Source organism: Haliotis cracherodii, unplaced genomic scaffold (assembly GCF_022045235.1).
Source record: "Haliotis cracherodii isolate W230 unplaced genomic scaffold, xgHalCrac1.p SCAF_16, whole genome shotgun sequence".
NCBI classification, from domain to species: Eukaryota; Metazoa; Mollusca; class Gastropoda; order Lepetellida; family Haliotidae; genus Haliotis; species Haliotis cracherodii.
Window position 1 is genome coordinate 12,619,618 of NW_027266271.1, and position 18,826 is coordinate 12,638,443.

Consider the following 18,826-nt stretch of genomic DNA (forward strand, 5'->3'; position numbering starts at 1 on the left):
TTTGCTACATTTTACTATTATCGACAACTTGTAACCGTATGGACAAAACTTTGACTGATACATTTTCCTTTCCTCCATACTATATGATAATTTATAGCCAAACTATTGCTGTTTATCCCATTTTATTTGGCCAGACAGTGCGTTCAGATAGCTTTAATAGGGCTCTGATAATAACGGCTATTTGTTTTTAATCTGCTTCAATGCATGTGAATATATACAGGGCGCTAAAATCTATGACATTCCCTGTTATTCCTGTGACATCTCGTTCCTGGTTAGATTGACACATCCTAATGATGTTTGTGTGTACTCCTTTATGAAAACTTCACTAAAAAGTTTACAATAAGAATAATATTTTGCACCTATGAAACCTGAATAATTAGCAGTAATGAAGCCAACCACGCCAGTCTTACTTGCTACAATCATATTTGCAGTTTAAGAAACACTGTTGAAATGTAGTGACTTGTTTCATATCTGTAAATGCGTCCTCAATTTGAAGGCGGCAAATTCTTAGGTCAATATGTCCATCGTTATTTTTTACATTCAAAACCTTGTGACTGCATAGCCTGATTATTGAAACTGTATATTGAGATACATCGCGTAAGTTAGTTTTTTAGATATCTAGAGGCGTTGGGCTAACTGAAGTTTAATGTCACACTGAATTATTCATGCACTTTTACAAACAAAATATGATACCGGAAGCAATTGCATCAAAACGTTTTACTAACGTATCGAGAGTACTGCTTGTGGTGTTAATTCGTGTTTTATCTCAGTCCACAACTTGTAAACCTTGCTTATTGAAACTGTATATTGAGATCAATCCTGTCAGTTTGGGAAAACTAAAGCTATGAAAGCAACATTTTCTTGTTGCGCTAGGATTGAATCACTCTAGAGTGACCTGATCCTAGAACTGACATACCCTATTTACATATATACATAAATATATAGACATGTGCATATCTACAGTAAGTAGTTCACAGTTAAACAAACGATAGACAATATTTTGAATAGCGGTATCTAGCGGTAAAATATTTCTTTGATACTATACTAGTTGTTGTACTGTCCTCAGTTGACAGGTCTTAGCTATATAGAAGTATATGGCGGCAATATTATAGATGCGAAGATTCACATGAATTGTCCGATCCTTGGGGTTGAGATTCTTTAACATTCAATTTGCTCAGTATAAAAGAAGAAAAATAATTATTCAATTTCTATTCCCTGAAAAATCTTATCGAATTTGCAGGTGGGCCATCCGTTGACTCACTTAAATAGGGTTACATTGACTTTAATATTTCCTTAAAATAAACAACAACAAAAACAAAACTGGAATGAATACACATGAAATAATTCATTTGCATTTGGGACATAATATTAGCAAACCTTTCCTTAGTGAAACCGAAGTCACACTACATCCGGGTACATTTTCGACAACGAAAAGAAACTATTCAGCAATGAAACATTCATATGAATATTCAACCAAAAACTAAATGAAACTTCCTCGAAACACACCATGGTGTAACGACTTCATTTTGTCGTTCATTGCCTCCAAGGAAGGTGATCAACATACAGTCTGGCTACAAAGAACACATATTACACTGACGTTACCAACAATGTCGTCTGAATTCAGATCAACTTCTCATCATGAACTCGGTCATCATGAAATCACCCGTACCCCTAACGGACAAGAGATCCTGGATGAAAACAGTCCTGCTGAGCACGTATCCACCGACGAAACGAAATCTACTACCGATAGTAATGCTCGCACTGACCTCAGTAATCCAGGTTCTGTTGAATATCCCTACAAAGACGACGTCAACCCAGCTTCTGCCTTTGAAGAAAGACAATCGGAAGTTGATGATGACTATGAATGCATTGCTGACACCAACCCTGCGTATGATTACCTTGAAGCAATAAACGAGCCACGTACGGTAAGAGTTAAAATCGCATGTTTTTATGGCACTGGTTACAAAGTTTATTTAAGGATTCACTGAATTTGTTTCGGTTCATTTGGGAGATCGACGTCATGCACTTTTAGATTTGTGGGTTTCAGTGAGTATTCGATGGCAGGAAATTAAATTTGGAACACTTGAATTGCCTTTGCATGTGTTTGTGACGGGTGCCGGTGGTGGGTAGGATAAGCTGATCTTTTCGCGATGCCTGGTATCATCACTATTTAACGGTGATTTATAAACACATGCCGGCGATATCGTTAGAATCGTTCCATGACCTCGCCTTTTAGCAGAGATTTCTTCTGATTAGGGAAAGAGTTTTGTTTGCTTTGATTTCATATCTTCATTCTCCCTTTGCATGCAGGTTTGTCATGACAGGTCGTTTCTCAGTTTTCCCATTTTCGCATGTTCTCTCACGTCTTTATTTATAACGTAGTTATCTAATTGACTTCTCGAACGCCACACGAAACAAAACACTATTTATGAAGCCATGAACTATATATATATATGAAACAACACTTCATATATATTGCATACTAAGTACTAAAATACGAACAACTTCAATTCAATTTGTATGCATGCAGAAACAACTTCGTGATAAACATTACTTTCAACAGAGGTACAACCACTTGTGATCAGCCTCAAGGAGAGAACGGCCCACAACTGCTGATGTTGTGTTTGCTCTCCCTAAAATGTTAACGGGTTCTCATTGGGTCATTAATAGGGGTCATATGTAAAAGATATTTCTTTCATAAGCTCACATTTGTTAACCAATCTAAACATAGTACAGTCTTGCTTGACAACGGTATAAGGATCTATACCGAAACTTCGCCTTTACACTATTAAAGAAGTTGTTATCCATAAATAGTGTCTACTTTGTCATCCGTCAACTTCTAGGTAATGCCTATCAAACAATTCAATCTAAACATAACCTATAAAACAAATAGAAGAAGAAATCCAGTTTGCTTCAGGAACGGAACCAAAACAGAGAAACTAAAGGAAACAAGTGTATCGCAATGTCATCTCTGACATTGTTCAAATAGTTTTGCTATTTGTTCGTTATTTCAGCCTATGTTGAGGAAAAGAGCAGAAGAAATCAAATATCTTTTAATTGAATTGAAACATGTGTGAACGATTTGCACTGGTTATTTTTACAAATAAATATTATATACCTTAATTGTACATGTAATTTAACGAAAAACATTTTGATTTTTTTCTTGGCCCTACATCAAACTATCCCGAGGTACCCTGTCAAGAGAGTGTATTTCGCTAACTTGTTGTTTGCATGGATAGAGTTAAAAGTAAATTCAGCTTGCAGTGTGTATTGCTTACTACCTAATGTCTGAACCAGATTGGTACAAACATTTCAGGCTGCCCAGGGGGTATTGAGGAATATAACAGACGTTAATCTAACGTTGGGTCAACGTTGGCCATCAACGTTGGGCTAACATTGGCTATCAACGTTATGCCAACGTCTTTTTGTTGACCAGCGGTCTAACGTTGGCTAAATATCGTTGGCCCAACCTTGGGTTGTCGGTAAAAAAAACTATAATACAACCAGGTTTTAACCAGTACATTACACCCGCAATGGGATGTCCTCAGATCTTTGTTTAGCGGTAGCGAGAACTAAGATCTGATTTTGATGCGATTGGTCGAACATCCTTCTTTGTCTTTAACTTGTGATAGTCTGTGATGGCTTCCACTTTAGCTGTATTAGGCGCGACCGCGACCGCGACCGAGGATTTGAGTCGTCTTTCGCCGGAGCATTGACCTGTTTCAGGTCGGCGTCGACAAGGAACAGATTTTCAGGTTTGGGCACCATGATGCAGGGGGAACTCCAATTGCTGTCGCTGGTGGGGCTCACTCCCTGTCGAAGCATTTTGGGAATAATCTCCTTCTTCAATAAGGCTCTCTTGTGAGGCCCACGCCCATGTCCAGCACCATTGCGTTGGTAGTACCAGGAGGTCTCATGATCAGCGACCACGGCCTTCAGTTCCTCTTTTTGTTGACTCTGGAGATGTTGTAGCTTGTTCTCCAAGGCTGCCAGGGCTTCACTGTTATGGAGTTTGCCTCCCGTAACATCTGGACCATCGTTTCCTTCGAGGGTGACTATACTGACTGGTGTGGCACGTCTAGCTCTGTACGCCTTCAGCAAATTAACTTGACAATATTTCTCCTTCCTGCCTCGATCTGGTGTACTGATAACATACCCTACATCATAAATCTGGCGTTTAACAGTGTAAGGGCCAAAGTACTTAGCCTAAAGGGAGGACATTATCATTACAGACCCAACCCCAAATATGTCATGTTGCCTTATTTGACGTTCGAATTACCCGTGTGGGGAATTCAACGTGACAGTCCAAATCTTTCTAGCTACCTGTCTGTACCATTTTACAAGCAGCACCATTGTACTTGTAGTATCTGAGAAAAGTTTGGCATTGGAATGCGCCCATGTGCATATGGCTAAAAGTCATCTCTTAATAATTTGTAATAACGAACATTACAATCACGTGACATAGGAGAAACTGAAATTGCAATCTGCAGTGCCACGATGTTGGTGTAACCACTTTCTGTGCAAGCATAACACACCGCATAACATCGAAGTCTTAGCAGCTTTCTAAAGTATTTTGAATAAATGGATTGCTTGAATCCTGTTACGACATGTTCTTGGCACAGCATTTTCCCTCTCAACAAGTTTTAAAAGTGGGGAAATGTTTTACGTCAATAAAATGTGTTCCACCTTATCGCTAACGGGTTTTTGCTTTCGCTGTGTATCGATGACGTCATAATCTCGCGACTTGTCGCTCTCGTAACAAATATATGAAACAACAAAATGCCGACCATCAGCAAGCGACCGAAAGTGGCACTTCCTCCACTAAACTTTGTTTGGAGAATACAGCTCGCAAGGTAGTACAGTCTGACTGAAGTTGCATTCAAATCGCGGATGGGAGGACTATGACTTGCCAAATGAAATGTGCATGTTACCTGAAAGATTTTCAATTAAAAAAAAATTAAACTGGAATATGTATATTGCGTTTAGAAGAACAGTGTTCCCCGTGTTCTGTTTTTAGTAATAATTTCACTCTTGCAATTCAGTCAGTTAGCTTGTGGAGATGATGTATTAGCATGAGTGCTTACACATATTCAACCCCAGCTACGTTGTTGCTATGCTGACGTTGGTTTTTCAAATTATGTAATACATGTTATGGCACTGAATTCTAACATATCTAAGCGCAGGCACTTTGATTTATATACATGTAAATTGACATTAAATGCATGTGCGAGGCAACTCGAAAGTTGAGCTTTGTTCGTACGGATATTCGATCCGAATTATATCAATATATATTTGGTCTATTCAGTAATTGACCAATCACATTGCAAACATGATCTTCCTGTAACACGGAAGGCCATGAATCTTGTCAATGGAAACGAAGGGAACACGGTTGCTTAGCTGTACGGGTTTGACATGTTTGAATTATCTCTTTGATCTAGGGGAGATGTCATTTGTCCTGTTTAAAGAGCTGTCAGTCTCAAGTTCGTTTTTAAATACAGAGGTTCAAGGTAGCATCCGGGTACATATTCCCCAAAATGAGGAAACTACTGAACAATCGAACGAGCACATGAGAATGCAACTTAAATGTTCCGGCTTATTTCCAAACACACCACTGTGTACAGACTATATTTTGTGAGGTTAGCTTTAAAAAGTATTTATCATTTAACTAAAGCATTTATCCATGACATAAGCTTATGACATAAAAACGTGTATGTCATACCCCAATGACATAAGTATGCAAATTAGATGACAGGAAGTGGGACGTGAGTAGGTGTTTACAAACAATATGGCTACCTTTGATGTTGGAGACAATGTTTCAACAGATCAAAGGGGAAGTGCTACAGTGATATCTGTGTTCACAAATGGATGTTACAGATTACAGGTTGATGAAACCGAATTTGAATTTGTCTGTGATGAAGGCAGATTATCAAAAATTCCCTGTGACCAACGTTTCGTCATGGAAACACCATTGTCAAGCACAAAGTCTAAAGATGTCCAAGGTAGATTTGTGGCTGTTGAGGATGGCATGATCGATGGTGTGATTCTAGTCAATCAAAACAAAAACACAGCAAGAAAACATTGTACGATTTGAAACTGTTTCATAACTTTCTAAAATCTAAAATGAAATTCGCCAAATGCATGAAATACCTCCAAACGAACTAGACACACTTCCCAGCAAGTTTTTCATTAGTGTTCAAAAAATAAATGGGGAAAATTATGAGCAGTCTCACAGGTTTTCAGAGCAGCATCGAGAGATCACTAAAACGAAGGGGGTATGGCTATTCACTCACGTCATCTTTAGAATTTTCACGATGACGGTAAGTATTAAAGGGGAGGAAAATTTAACTAAAGAAAGAAGGGCGTGGCAACTTACCAAGGAGAGCTGACCCGATCAAGTCCCTGTGGCAGTCCTGATCCATTGGAATCAGTAATCCAATGAGCATAATAAACTGTCTATGGCTCCACAACACAATCCATTTCATGTTAAGAGGTGTCAGTGATCACTACAACATGTGTTGGGGGGACATCATCTTGCCTGTTGATGGAGACGGTCAAGAATATCTTGAACTGCCTTTGAGACAAAGAAAGAATGGGTCTGGTGAGAATCCTCGTGATTGTCGTGACGTAAGGCCCCAAATGTGGTCTAATGTTGCTGATCTCGGTGCCCTGTGCAGGTGTATAAGTATGCCTCCACGCGTCCACTCAACTTCTGTCGAGATGAAGATCCCTTTTACACCAGCACTCACACTTTAGGCAAGCCTAAACCAGGCGATCAGTGGTTTATCCACTGTCATATTGGGAAAAACAAACTTTCCTCTCATGAAAAACATGTGCGATGCCGCCAGTCTCCAAACATCGAAACGACTCACTAATCACTCTGCGCGCAAACACCTTGTGCAAAAGTTGAATGACAATAATGCAGATAACTAGTCACAAAAACAACCATTCTGTTAATAATTACTGCCATATTAATCCTGACCAGCACAAGCAAATACCCAACATTATTTTACGACCCTCGTTGCGCTACAGTGCGATCGCCTTGTGGAACGGGGCCCTGCACCACAAAGTGTACAATCACGTCACAATACCCGATGACGTAATATGTGGAATTGTGTTGCAAGATCCATGGGCGAAACAATGCTATGTGACGTCAGCCTAGCAACGGGGTTGTTTTGGTTATTGCGTGTGCATAAGCTCCTCTCAGTGATCTATCATCTTAACACCCAATGTCGTTGAATAACCCAGGGATGTTGAGAGCTTTCAATATTTGTTCAGGAAACTTGTTCCGACAGTACATAAGCACGCGTTTTGGCATTACACAATGTGTAATACAGCTGTATGTTTATTAAACGGGTGATCTCTCCACGAGCAAGTAATAACACTCCATCCCACACTGTGACATCCCAACTTGTTGATAAAACTCCCGTCATGTACAGCGGCCCCTCGCGTAAGGTCCAAATCGCCAGTAGACAACACAAATTATAAATGTTTCTGGTGGTGTGAACACTAAGTTTGATGGCATCATTACTGGAGGAAACATAACGACCAATCTCGTTAACGATCCAAGCCCGGTTCCGGTCAAACGACGCCGGATTGTCATTGAAAGTGATAGTGACACCGACTAATGCATCTACTCTGACCTCTCCTCCGCGAGACATTCTTCAAGTGAGTGAGCGGTTTGTTTTGAAAGCTGTATATAAGCGAAATTACACCAGAGATATAATCACATTACACAGAATCGTTGTTGTAACTGTTATTAAAGTTTCAATTATTCTGCAAAACTCTGTCCAAATATTTTGTTTGAAATAATCCGAGGAACATTTTTTCGCAGCGAAAGAATATGACATGAAGGAGTTAACAGGTTGTTTATTTTGGTTCACAGTAACTTCACAATGGAACACATGTATCACTACGCACGTTCTAAACGTAAGATATCGACACGTTACTGATGTTAATACATTTATTACTTTAAAAGGGAAACAATAATGTCAACATGACAAATAGAATTCATCACTCGTGTGTTTTAATATGGGAAATATCAACCTCGTCCCGTTATTCAGTATTTGCCTCGCCAAAGGCTCGGCAATCGGTTGATATTTCGCCTTAAAAAAACACTCGTGATGATTCCTCTATAAACTACTCTGACATTACTAACAATGTCGGCTAAATGTAGACCTATTTATCAGGAATCTGGTGAAGAAATCATCCCTACTCCTGAAGGACAAGAGATGCTGCAAGTAAACAAACCTGCTGAGCACGAATCCATTGACGACAAGTCTACTGCCGGTAGTTACGCTAGCACTGACCACAACAACCCAGGTTCTGTTGAATATCACTCCACTGACGACGTCAACCCAGCTGTTCCCGATCACCAGGGGACTGAAGAAAGCAAATCGGACTCTGATGATGGCTATGATTGCATTGCTGACGTTAACCCTGTGTATGACTACATTGAAGCAATAAACGAGCCACGTACGGTAAGAGTTGAAATGGTGTATTTTTAACCCACAAAGTTATAAGTCTCGGATCAGAATAAAATCATTTATTTTAATTATCTAACATCACCGTTCCATTGTGTTATGACAATTCTTGTACCGGTCTAACTGTAATAATTCTAACTGTTTAAGAATATTTCGGTGTCCCATAGGCATGACAGCAACCCTTGATTGCAGCTTCGAATTCACCATGCTTATGATCATTGGTTAACGTGTACCATATCCATGCTTGGCGTCTAAATAATATTGCAATCAGTTGGAAGATCACCAAACGAATCTGTGGTTAAGAAACTGTAAATAAGGTACATATCATGATAAAATGGTTATATAACGTACGGGGTTATCGAGTAAGGTAGTGTTACATACATAATATTTGGAGGCAGGTGGTATTTTGGTTTTATTTTTTTGTCGACCTCATACATAACTTTTAACAACCAGTAAAATGTTCAAACACAAAGTTATTTTAACGCTTGAGTGCACACACTGTAAATCCTCAAACGACTTTTTCAGATGTCACTGAGAGAAGCGGCATCTGTAAGGATCATGATTGTCGGTCTGATAATAAACCTCATTGCCGGCGCCTTCTCTGTCTTCTGCATAAGAAGAGCAGACCGGGAAGTGGCCCGCGTCAGTTTTCGACTGGCCACTGCAGTGGCTGGTACAGTATATCCAAACTATGTGTTGGTTTTGATAGATAAATGCAACGTGAGGAAGAAAGCATGTAACAAATGCATTTTCTTTCAATTTCAAACGGAAATACGTACACAAATGCATTTCGTACATGTTATATAGCTTAAACATCTGGCAACATCGAACAGGTCGTTCAAAAATATAGCACTACCTTCTATGATAATATTAAGTGTCGCCCTATTTAACTCTTTGACGTATATTGACGAAGTCAAAGGCTCGGGTCATTTGCGGGTTTGAACTTGTATGTAAATTTATGTATTGGAATGGCTTTGTAGACCCTGATGCACAATAGCCACAAGGGCAACGTGTGTGTCTGGTGTGTATCCTTTAAACGCATTGTGTGAGTGAGTTCAGTGTATCACCACATTGAAAGGTGTTTCCGTAATTTTACATGTTGTCAGCTTGATAATAGGGGAGAGCTGGAAGTGATGCTCATATATGTGTATATAGTGCAGGCCGTCATGATATTAATTTTACTGCGGCATTAAATACCATATGCTCATTCCAAGAGAAGGTCGGACAAGTGTACCAGACCTCATGGTCATCTTGCTGGAATATGAGGCCTCAAACCACATGCTCTCGCCCAACCCTGCTTCAATATTATTTACAAGCATGCAGTATTTTCATATATATTACAATGTATTAAGACTGAACTATTCCGATACGACGTTAGACATCATCGTACTCACTAACTCATTTCTGAACGCATATCTTTCATGATGTTTATATTCTTTTTCAGCTGGCTGCTGTGTGCCGCTTATGATCAAATATGATCTCAGGAAGGTAGCCATTGCCGGAAGTGTCGGTCTCATCTGTTTTTGTACACTGCTGACAGTGTCACTGGCAACTGGAATTGATGCCCTAATTGTTCCAGAAAGTATCATTGGGGGTATGGTTTTGACATTTTGTTATGGAAGGCAGCAGTCGGTTAAGATATGTATAGTTAATTTCATAAAAAACGGTTGTCTGATAATAATCAAATTTCTTTAAGTCTTGTTTGTGTTAAAAGTATTGCTGTATTTATTTTTATTGACTTTTAGAGATGGAGACTGAGGTGGGAGAAGAATTCAAATCAATTAATAGCAGTTCCTATTTGTTTACTTTGAAAATGAAATACCTGCTGAATGTAAGTAAGACAAAAGGAGGCATACGAGCCTTATATTGGCCTTACGTGTCGTGCAGAGTTGCGTCCCTCAGCTGTACCAGGATCCTCAGATCAAATGTGTGCTCAAATGTGTGCTCGCCATAGTATGATGTTTGCACGATAGTCGTGTTGTTGGGTTTCACCAAAGTGGTAAACGTCCACGATCTGCATCACTTCGAGTTGTTCTCCCACATGAAGCTGACACACACTGGTATAACTGAAATACTGTTCAAAGCGGCGTTAAACCCAACTCATCCATTCAAGCAGGAAACTATCGGGAATGCAGTAAATACATATTGTTACCTGTTTCTGCTCGTTTTTGTTTCCTTTAAGAATGAAGTAGTAATATTATGTACCATATTTTATTCGTCTTTATAAGAGATCCGACATGTTTAAATACAAAACATAACATTTAAGCTAATATTTTGAAAAACACCCATATATATTACAGGTACTGCATACGGCCTTTTGGGTACAGCTGGATTTGTAGGCACCATCCTCCTCCTCCCTGGCCGCCTTGCTCTCGCTGTCTTCATCAGTTACGTCGGATGCGTCATTGGAAACATCATCGGCATCACTATCAGCTATAAAATTGATCCCCCGATGTCTCGGTATGCTTTGTGGACACTGGCAGCGCTTGGTCTGTTGTGTCGCAAGTTCCTTTCATACTACGAGAGAACAGGAAATATAACGGATGTTTTGAGACATTCTTCATTTTATGTCACGTTACTAATGAGAACGTCAGTCTCTATTGGTGAGTTTTACGTCCTTTCAAAGCCATTCAGTCAGATAAAGTTTTGTTGTACCTTCTGGCAACAACTGATTAAATTTTGATGTTGCCTTTAACAGCAGCAGGTGAGCTACACACTGACGACAACACACATTTTTAATCACAATATATATGATGGACTGATAATGAAATATTTTATAAATGTGCCAGATCAAAAACAACTATCTGAGTTTGTTCAATGAATAATTTGTATTCAGTTATAATGAAAAGAATATCTGTTTCTGTTTGAATCTTTACTTCACACAGGTATTCTCCATATTATGGAGGACCATACAGAGTTTTTTTTGGACACGTAGTTCAGACATAACAGACATATAGTCTAGAGTAAATACGAATTTATTCTGCCTCTTAAGTTCTCATTAGCCAATAATTTGCCGTAAAAGGCAACCAGAGAGGATCGAGTGGTCAGATTTTTTGGGGGGCTGATTGTGTGTGTGTGCGCGTGTGTGTGTAATAGGTGCTCATATCTTCGTTCAAAGGTTTGCCTGTTGGAGGCTCAATTATTTACAGACCAATGTAACACAGCTGGAATGTTTGCTGCAAATCACCCACTCAGTCTTCAGTGTTGGCATATGACCTTATGCATGGTGCAAATGTCACAATCCAGTGAAGTTAAGCAACTTGGGTGAACACTGGTGAATTGGTCATTCCGTAGAGTTTCTGTACTACCCGTGACGGCACCACAGTTAATTCATCATGAATGTCTCATTTGACCCGACCTTCCCGACCTTCCTCTCTGTTAACCCAGTAGGTATTAGGGGCCTGCTGTAATGAGATTGAATGTGGATTGAAACTAATATAACATATGCTTTGAGCAGGTTTTTGCGATGCAAGGACCCTTGGGTTGCTTCTTTTCACTACACTTATCCCTATTTTTTTTCCAGGATTGGCAATCATCCCATCGCTGATCAAAACTGTGTCCATTGCAGAAACGCAATATTTTCTGTTCCTTGTCCTCTTCGGCAGTCAAGTAATGTACATGGTTATTTTGGTAATGAGTGTCAGGTTTTGGAGAGAAAACCTGCGGAATCCCAGTCCAACACCATTGGGAATAGTGGTCCTGATGGTCGGACTTGGCACCTTGATTCATCAGGTTGTACCTATGAACGTGTGGACGGTGGGAGTCTATATGGCCTTGCTTGGGATAGTATTGGGTATGATACACTGAAAATACCAATTTATGTTAGAAACAACATTTCAAGATCTTTACTTAACATTAACCATTAACGATATGTGTTCAAATCGTGTATCAGTTTTCTTAAACCAGACCTGTCAAGTATGTCTGCAAGGGAAGCATCTCTAATGTTGCCGTTTAGCCCACACGATAAGAGTCATCTTCAATCTTCAATTAATACTTAGTTGATCAATATTTTGATAAATAGTACACTGCAATTGCAATATATAACCCTTGCACATCTTGGACAATCGATTAATGTCACCATTTTTAGAGTTACTTAGTATTTTTTCTGACTTGATTGGTAACATTTGTTTATAAAAATGTTATGTGTTCATGGATCGGTGGTTTTCACTTCGTCATCGTGGTGTGACAGGCTGAGCAGATGCTTCCCTTAGTCTAGCAAGAATCCGAGATTATGTAATTAGGGTTATCAACACCATACCAGTGCTAATGGGTTTAAATACAGTGGTAAACATCTAAGACATGCATAGTTTGTGATTCAATCAACATTAGCTGCTATATAATAAGTAGTGTTCAAGACGTCGTAAACACAAATCACGCACACCTTTCTCCATCTTTCAGTTGGCTTGCTTAAAAAAGTAAACATACAATGTGTCTTTCGCAACAGCTCGTCCTTTATTTCAATAAGTATTTCTCATAGTAATCTTGACCTTGCAGCGTACTCTCACATAATGATGCCACTGGTAATGCTGCATGCTACGGGAACTGCCAACTGCAGACTGACCATTCCTGTCTTGAGATGCTGTGATGAAGTTGGTATAATGCTGGGTGTCGTCATTCTCGGTAGGAAAGATGCTGACATAGTTGTCGTGAACCTATATTTGAAAGTTATATACATTTCATGGTGATATTAATCTCATCAATAACAAGCAAGTTTCTATTTTGTCTTCTTTCTGTTTGTTACATAGCATATGTCTTCTATACACTGAATGGTCCAGTGAAGTTTCCTAGTCCTTAAGATTGTCTTCACTGGATAGTTTTCGGTTGTAAAAGACCTTGTACAAGGAACGATAATGTCTCCGCACAGAGAGAGACCTATTACTGGCTCCAGCAAATGTTACACCTAATCCCTGTCTAAAAAAATAAACATTATTCTTAACAAAGTCAAGGAATGACTTTCTTTATATTCACAGAAAGTATTCGCGACAAGTCATATCATGTGAGTTCTTAAAAACTCAAAGGATTTGTTTCAACATTTACAATCTCAAACAGATTGTTCACTGTCACTTATGTCACAATATTTGATATTTCACTTAAACACCACTATCACACACGACAAACGTAAGGAACGGAATCATTCCTTGATCCATGAAGCATTTGTCACTAAAAGGGTTAACCATAGATTTTGTTGCGTCAATTTTTTCAATGTTTCAGGTCAATTTGTTTAAAATGAAAACAAGGGCCATCTGTAGTTTATAAAGGAAAGAGTATGTGAAATGATAGACTTTCTTATTGATAACATCTAGGTGATATTTGGGGATAGGACATTCAGGCAAAAAAGGAGGCCTCCCCATGGCCACCAATTGCGCTCCCTTTCTTACTGATATGTTTCTAAATGCATATGGATTTCTGCTCGTCTTGGCAAATTCAACACAAGGACAAGGGGGCTTAATTTAAGCATCAGGTATATCAACGATCTGATAGCATTCACCGTGGCTTTATTGAAAATGTCATTTTTGGATATATTTCATCCACTGCATGTTTGATTATGAAATTTAATATGCTCCAGTAATGTTGTTTTCGGGATAACATATAATACGTTTCGTGGCATATTAAGCTGATCTAGCTTCGACTACTGACATTCAAGTACCCACGTTTTTTGTGTTACAGCATTTCGACATCTCCTCTGAAACTAAGAACACAAATTGTGCAAGTTTGGAAAACCATATGTTAGACCCCACCACACACTAGCCTGTCACACTGTTTCATCAAATTATCTTCATACATTGGGGAGCATTGGCAAAAAGAAGGTTTGACATGGAAACCAAACTTGACTTAAAAAAACAAATGGTTCGAACATCACTGGGTGATGTCGGCAGAAAGATTGTACAGGCAACGTTTCACCATCCAACATTTTTAAATTTAGGAGAAACTTGAGAAATAAATTCAAGCAGGCCACAAGTGTCCACGAACGAGGGGCCGCCGATTTTGCTAATTTGACTAGTGTGTCAAGTCCCAAACAACTATTGCTTCAGCAGTCGGCTAAGGACCTACATCACGTTAAAAGGTGTTCTTGTTCGTGACAGACTGCTTGAAAGCAACACGACCTTGTAATCTCCAGTAAACCCGATACCGACTTTTGCAGTTGAAAGACTTTCTCTCTTCTCCTGTGGTACTGTTTCACTGTTGAAGCTGAGATTTGGCATGCAGGTTCCATCTTGTGAAGACATTGTATCTTGTGATCAATGTGATTTTAAAAAAAAACAATATTAAAAAATTAAATGTCACAAACAGTTTTAAAATTGCACTCTTAAGAACCACGGGTCACAAGGCGTAAACTTATGAAGATCTCAAGTATGCACAAGGCATCTCTAATTGCACTGATGATTGTTGTCCTAAACGATGTTGCAAATATAGCGTTTCCTTTCCTTCCCTTTTCCAGAATCCCAGCCCATGTTTTTCTTTTCCTCATTTTAGAAGTTTGTACTAAAATAAGGTTGATGTATCATACAATTATTTCTTCATAAATCAGGTGAGCTACAGATATTGTGGCTCTATTTACCTCTAATAGGGATATATCCCTCATATTCTCATAATCTTCAGGGAAAAGTTGTGTAGATATGCTACGCAAATATTTTCATTTTTATGTCTATGCTATTGCAGATAGAGAGACATTTTGGACACAGAATGGAGCCTTGTACTTTGCTGGAGGGATTCTCGTCGTGTCCGGGGTCGGCATCCTACTGGCGAGAGGCTACTTGAGACGCCCGCCTCATCTGACAGATGAGGCTTTATCAATAGTTGGCTAAAACACGGGATAGTCCCGGGTATTATTCTCCATGTACATTGAGATCAGTTAGCAACATGTGTGAATAACTACTATCTCATAACTATCGAATGTTGTCAACAAAGCTGTCTTCACATACAATATTAATATAATTTCTTTCGTTTGAGGGACGAATTAGAACGAAATTATTTTCTCCTAACGTCGGAAAGCACAACAAAGGGGGTTAACTTGGTCCCGTAATGGGTATACAACTAAAGGCGGGAAGTTGAAACTTCATTCTCAGGTGCGGTGCACGCTGGGCTGGCTATATTAAACATGTTCGGTTATGTATGATGCCGATTGAAGTACAAGTCGGGTGACTCGTTACTTTTTATTTTTTATGTGTGTATTGGCTGCTGCTGTCCATATAATGATCAGGATGTTATGGGTTGTTTGCAAGTTGTGTTGGCGAGCCATGATAATACATTGTGAGATGGATCGGTATCCATAGTTGAAATCTCGAACACTCCAGTTGTGAGAGGATGGATTTGGGATATACTCTGATGAGTATATGCGCTGACGAGCCATTAGAACATATGATTGGGCGTCGATGCCTGTAAATATTATATACGTTGGAAATGTGAGGCATGTGAATCACGATGTGTTGATGATCATGATGCTGTTGATGTTCCTGATGCGGACGATGTTCATGATAATGTGGATACATGTTGAAGAATAAACTGCAGTCAGTCAGTGCACCGTACAGTACCCCAATATGTTGTAGTTGTGTATTTTGTTGTGTTAAGGGGGAGAAGGAGAAGTCTGTCATCACTTACGACGGTGCTACCGATCGGGCAGTTTGAGTTCATCCTGATGTCATCCCAGTGATAACAGGATTCCTTGGGAGGGTCTTGAATTTGACCTTTACAAATTGAATCTTTACTTCTAATATATCAATAAAAATGATTAAATATGGGATATTTGATCACAAGTTTTACCTCAAACTGTTTCCATCATCTGTGGATTTGCTTTCGTCATACATTCAATGTTTTTGTATCTCTGCCGAGAAACTTTTGTCAAATATATTGAATTGTTTTGGAAAACAAATCCACCAGATTATTGCACGTGTGTGTATGTGTGTGTGTGGCTGATTGTACTAGTCCGGACTGATGCCGATTGACAGTGCTGGCTCACTGAGATACCATGCCGCAGTTTAACATGAATACCCTACTCAAACACAGTATACTGACTCCGGGACGACCAGTCCTTGTTGTAGCCCCTTAATGCCGAGCATCAGACAGGGTAACAACAAGTATTTTGGTATGACGCAGCCGGGGATCGAACCCGTCCGGGCGGACGCTCTACCACTAGATCACGGAGGCTGTCCCCATCAGTTAATGAAAATAGGGAATGTTTTTTTCAGGTTTGCTCCATTATTATACCAATATGAACTGCCAGCTGCGAATGCTGGGAATATTCAGGAACTGCTAGAATCAGATAAATACAGTCAAGTCCCGTTAATCCGACATTGTTGGTTGCTTATGATAATGTCGGATTAACGAGTATGTCGGATAAACGAATTTAGGTAGTATCAACGAACGTGGTCGAAAATCGGACAACTACACGATAGATAACGATTCAAACCTGTTGTAAAAAAAAGGAAAAAGGAAATGTTCATTTTGTTATGTTACATTGTTAGCGGAATATGTTTTCTAATCATGCAACCTCACAATACTACTGTTACGGACTGTATGACTGATTCAAAATATTTTTTAAAGCATAGTCTGGAATGGAAGACGCCAATTTGAAACTAGTGTGGCAATGCTTAAGAAAGCTGCTTTCTTAGTGGCTAATGTCGACGTCCTGTTAGTAATTTCATTGGTAGCGAGAGCTTGTGTCCGATTTGATGAGAATAAGGTAATCTAGACATGTGATTAATCCTGTTTTGTTTATTTAAAACAGTAATTGTTTATTGTTAAGCAAGTTTATCTCTGAAGCCGTTGAAATATGCAGCTACTCGCCGACTCGTCTCGCATCAAAACACGAGGCTTTGTACTCGAAGGCAGATCACCACAGAGTACGCTGATCACTGTGTCGGATTAACGAGTAAAAAGTAATTCTAGCAATTCGTTGACATGTAGGTGTGTCGGAGTCGGAGTGCAAGACTGTCGGATTAACGGGTCTAAAAGCACTGATGTAGTCGATTCTCATCATAAGTGTCGGATAAAGCCGATTGTCGGATTAACGAGATCATTTTTGGGCTTGTAAATATACTCTGTCGGTTAAAAGAGAACGCTCGGGTAATAAAATATGCTTCCGACAGAGTCAATTGGACATTTTGTTCATATTTGATTTTAAACGCTAATTGGTATGACCTTGTCTACGATTATCGTTATGGTTAGAAAGCATTTATGAAACCATTTGCTAATAAATACTGGGAGTGTAGGATGTTTGTGATGTTCATTAACAACAGTTGTACACAGTATAGGCTGAAAATAAAAGTGGCAAAACACTTTCCATACTGTACTATTCCGACTATACTCAACAACAAAAGTTCCTGTGACACCAATATTTTAGTGTATTTTTCAAACAAGTAAAGCTTGGTTTTCAATATTGTAGTACAATGTACATGTATGGAATCAAGTCACAAAAACGCAACTGCTACAGAAAAGCATGCATTCCATGCAAAAGTTGACTTTTATGCAAGCCCCATGCATTTCACTGTCCAAGAATGGGTATATAAACGTGCGTTAACGGGATTCCATATGCATTGTTTAGCATCGTGCTGAAAAATTACGCAATTATTCAACATTACGAAATGCCATGCCTGTCCGAAAATGAGCGTCTGCGAGCCATTGGTATTCTTGAAGCAGGATCGAGTCAACGTGATGTTGCAAGACAATATAACGTCCACAGAAACACCATGTGGTGTTTATTGCAACGTTGACAACAGTCGAATGCAGTCAGAGACCATCCTCGGAGTGACAGGCCACGCGTAACCAATAAGCGACAAGACAAGAATCCACCGTCAAACACGTCTACAGTGGTGCAGACAGCATCTACGCTGGACGACCATGCAGTGGGGACAAGTTCTATTCACTGACGGGTCTCGTTTTCACCTCAGCCACAGCGATGGACGGATTCGAGTGTATCGACGTCGAGGTGAACGTTACGTCAATCATTGTGTCATGGAGGAAGATCGGTTCGGGGCGGCAGCGTTATGGAATGTGGTGGGATTACAGCAAGAAAGAGGACCCGTTTGATAGTGATAGAGGGAAATCCTAATGGACAGAGCTACTGCGACGAGATCATCGGCCCTGTTGTTCTACCGTTTTTGCGTCGTCATGGCCCAGGCATTACATTTCAACGTGACAACGCCCCGCCTCATATTGCTCGACTTGTTCAGGATTCCCTTCAACAAAACAACGTGAATATCATTCCCTGGCCGGCTCGCTCCCCTGATCTCTCACCAATAGAGCACTTGTGGGGTGAGATGGATCGGCGCCTTCGACGTCATCCACGTGTTCCACAGACACTCCAGGAACTTCGAAACATGCTCCAGCAGATATGGACAGATATCCCA

At 39.7% G+C, this 18,826-nt stretch overlaps 1 protein-coding gene across 1 annotated transcript; it reads left to right on the top strand.

Annotated features, from left to right (window-relative positions):
• The first annotated feature begins 1,607 nt into the window (after positions 1-1,607).
• LOC139463584 (uncharacterized) lies at positions 1,608-15,286 on the top strand. The gene is made up of 9 exons (XM_071244855.1): positions 1,608-1,929; positions 5,893-5,999; positions 8,187-8,477; positions 9,006-9,153; positions 9,925-10,074; positions 10,781-11,083; positions 12,004-12,273; positions 12,975-13,100; positions 15,141-15,286. The coding sequence occupies exons 1-9, from the start codon at positions 1,608-1,610 to the stop codon at positions 15,284-15,286; spliced, it is 1,863 nt and encodes a 620-aa protein (XP_071100956.1).
• Positions 15,287-18,826: the final 3,540 nt, after the last annotated feature.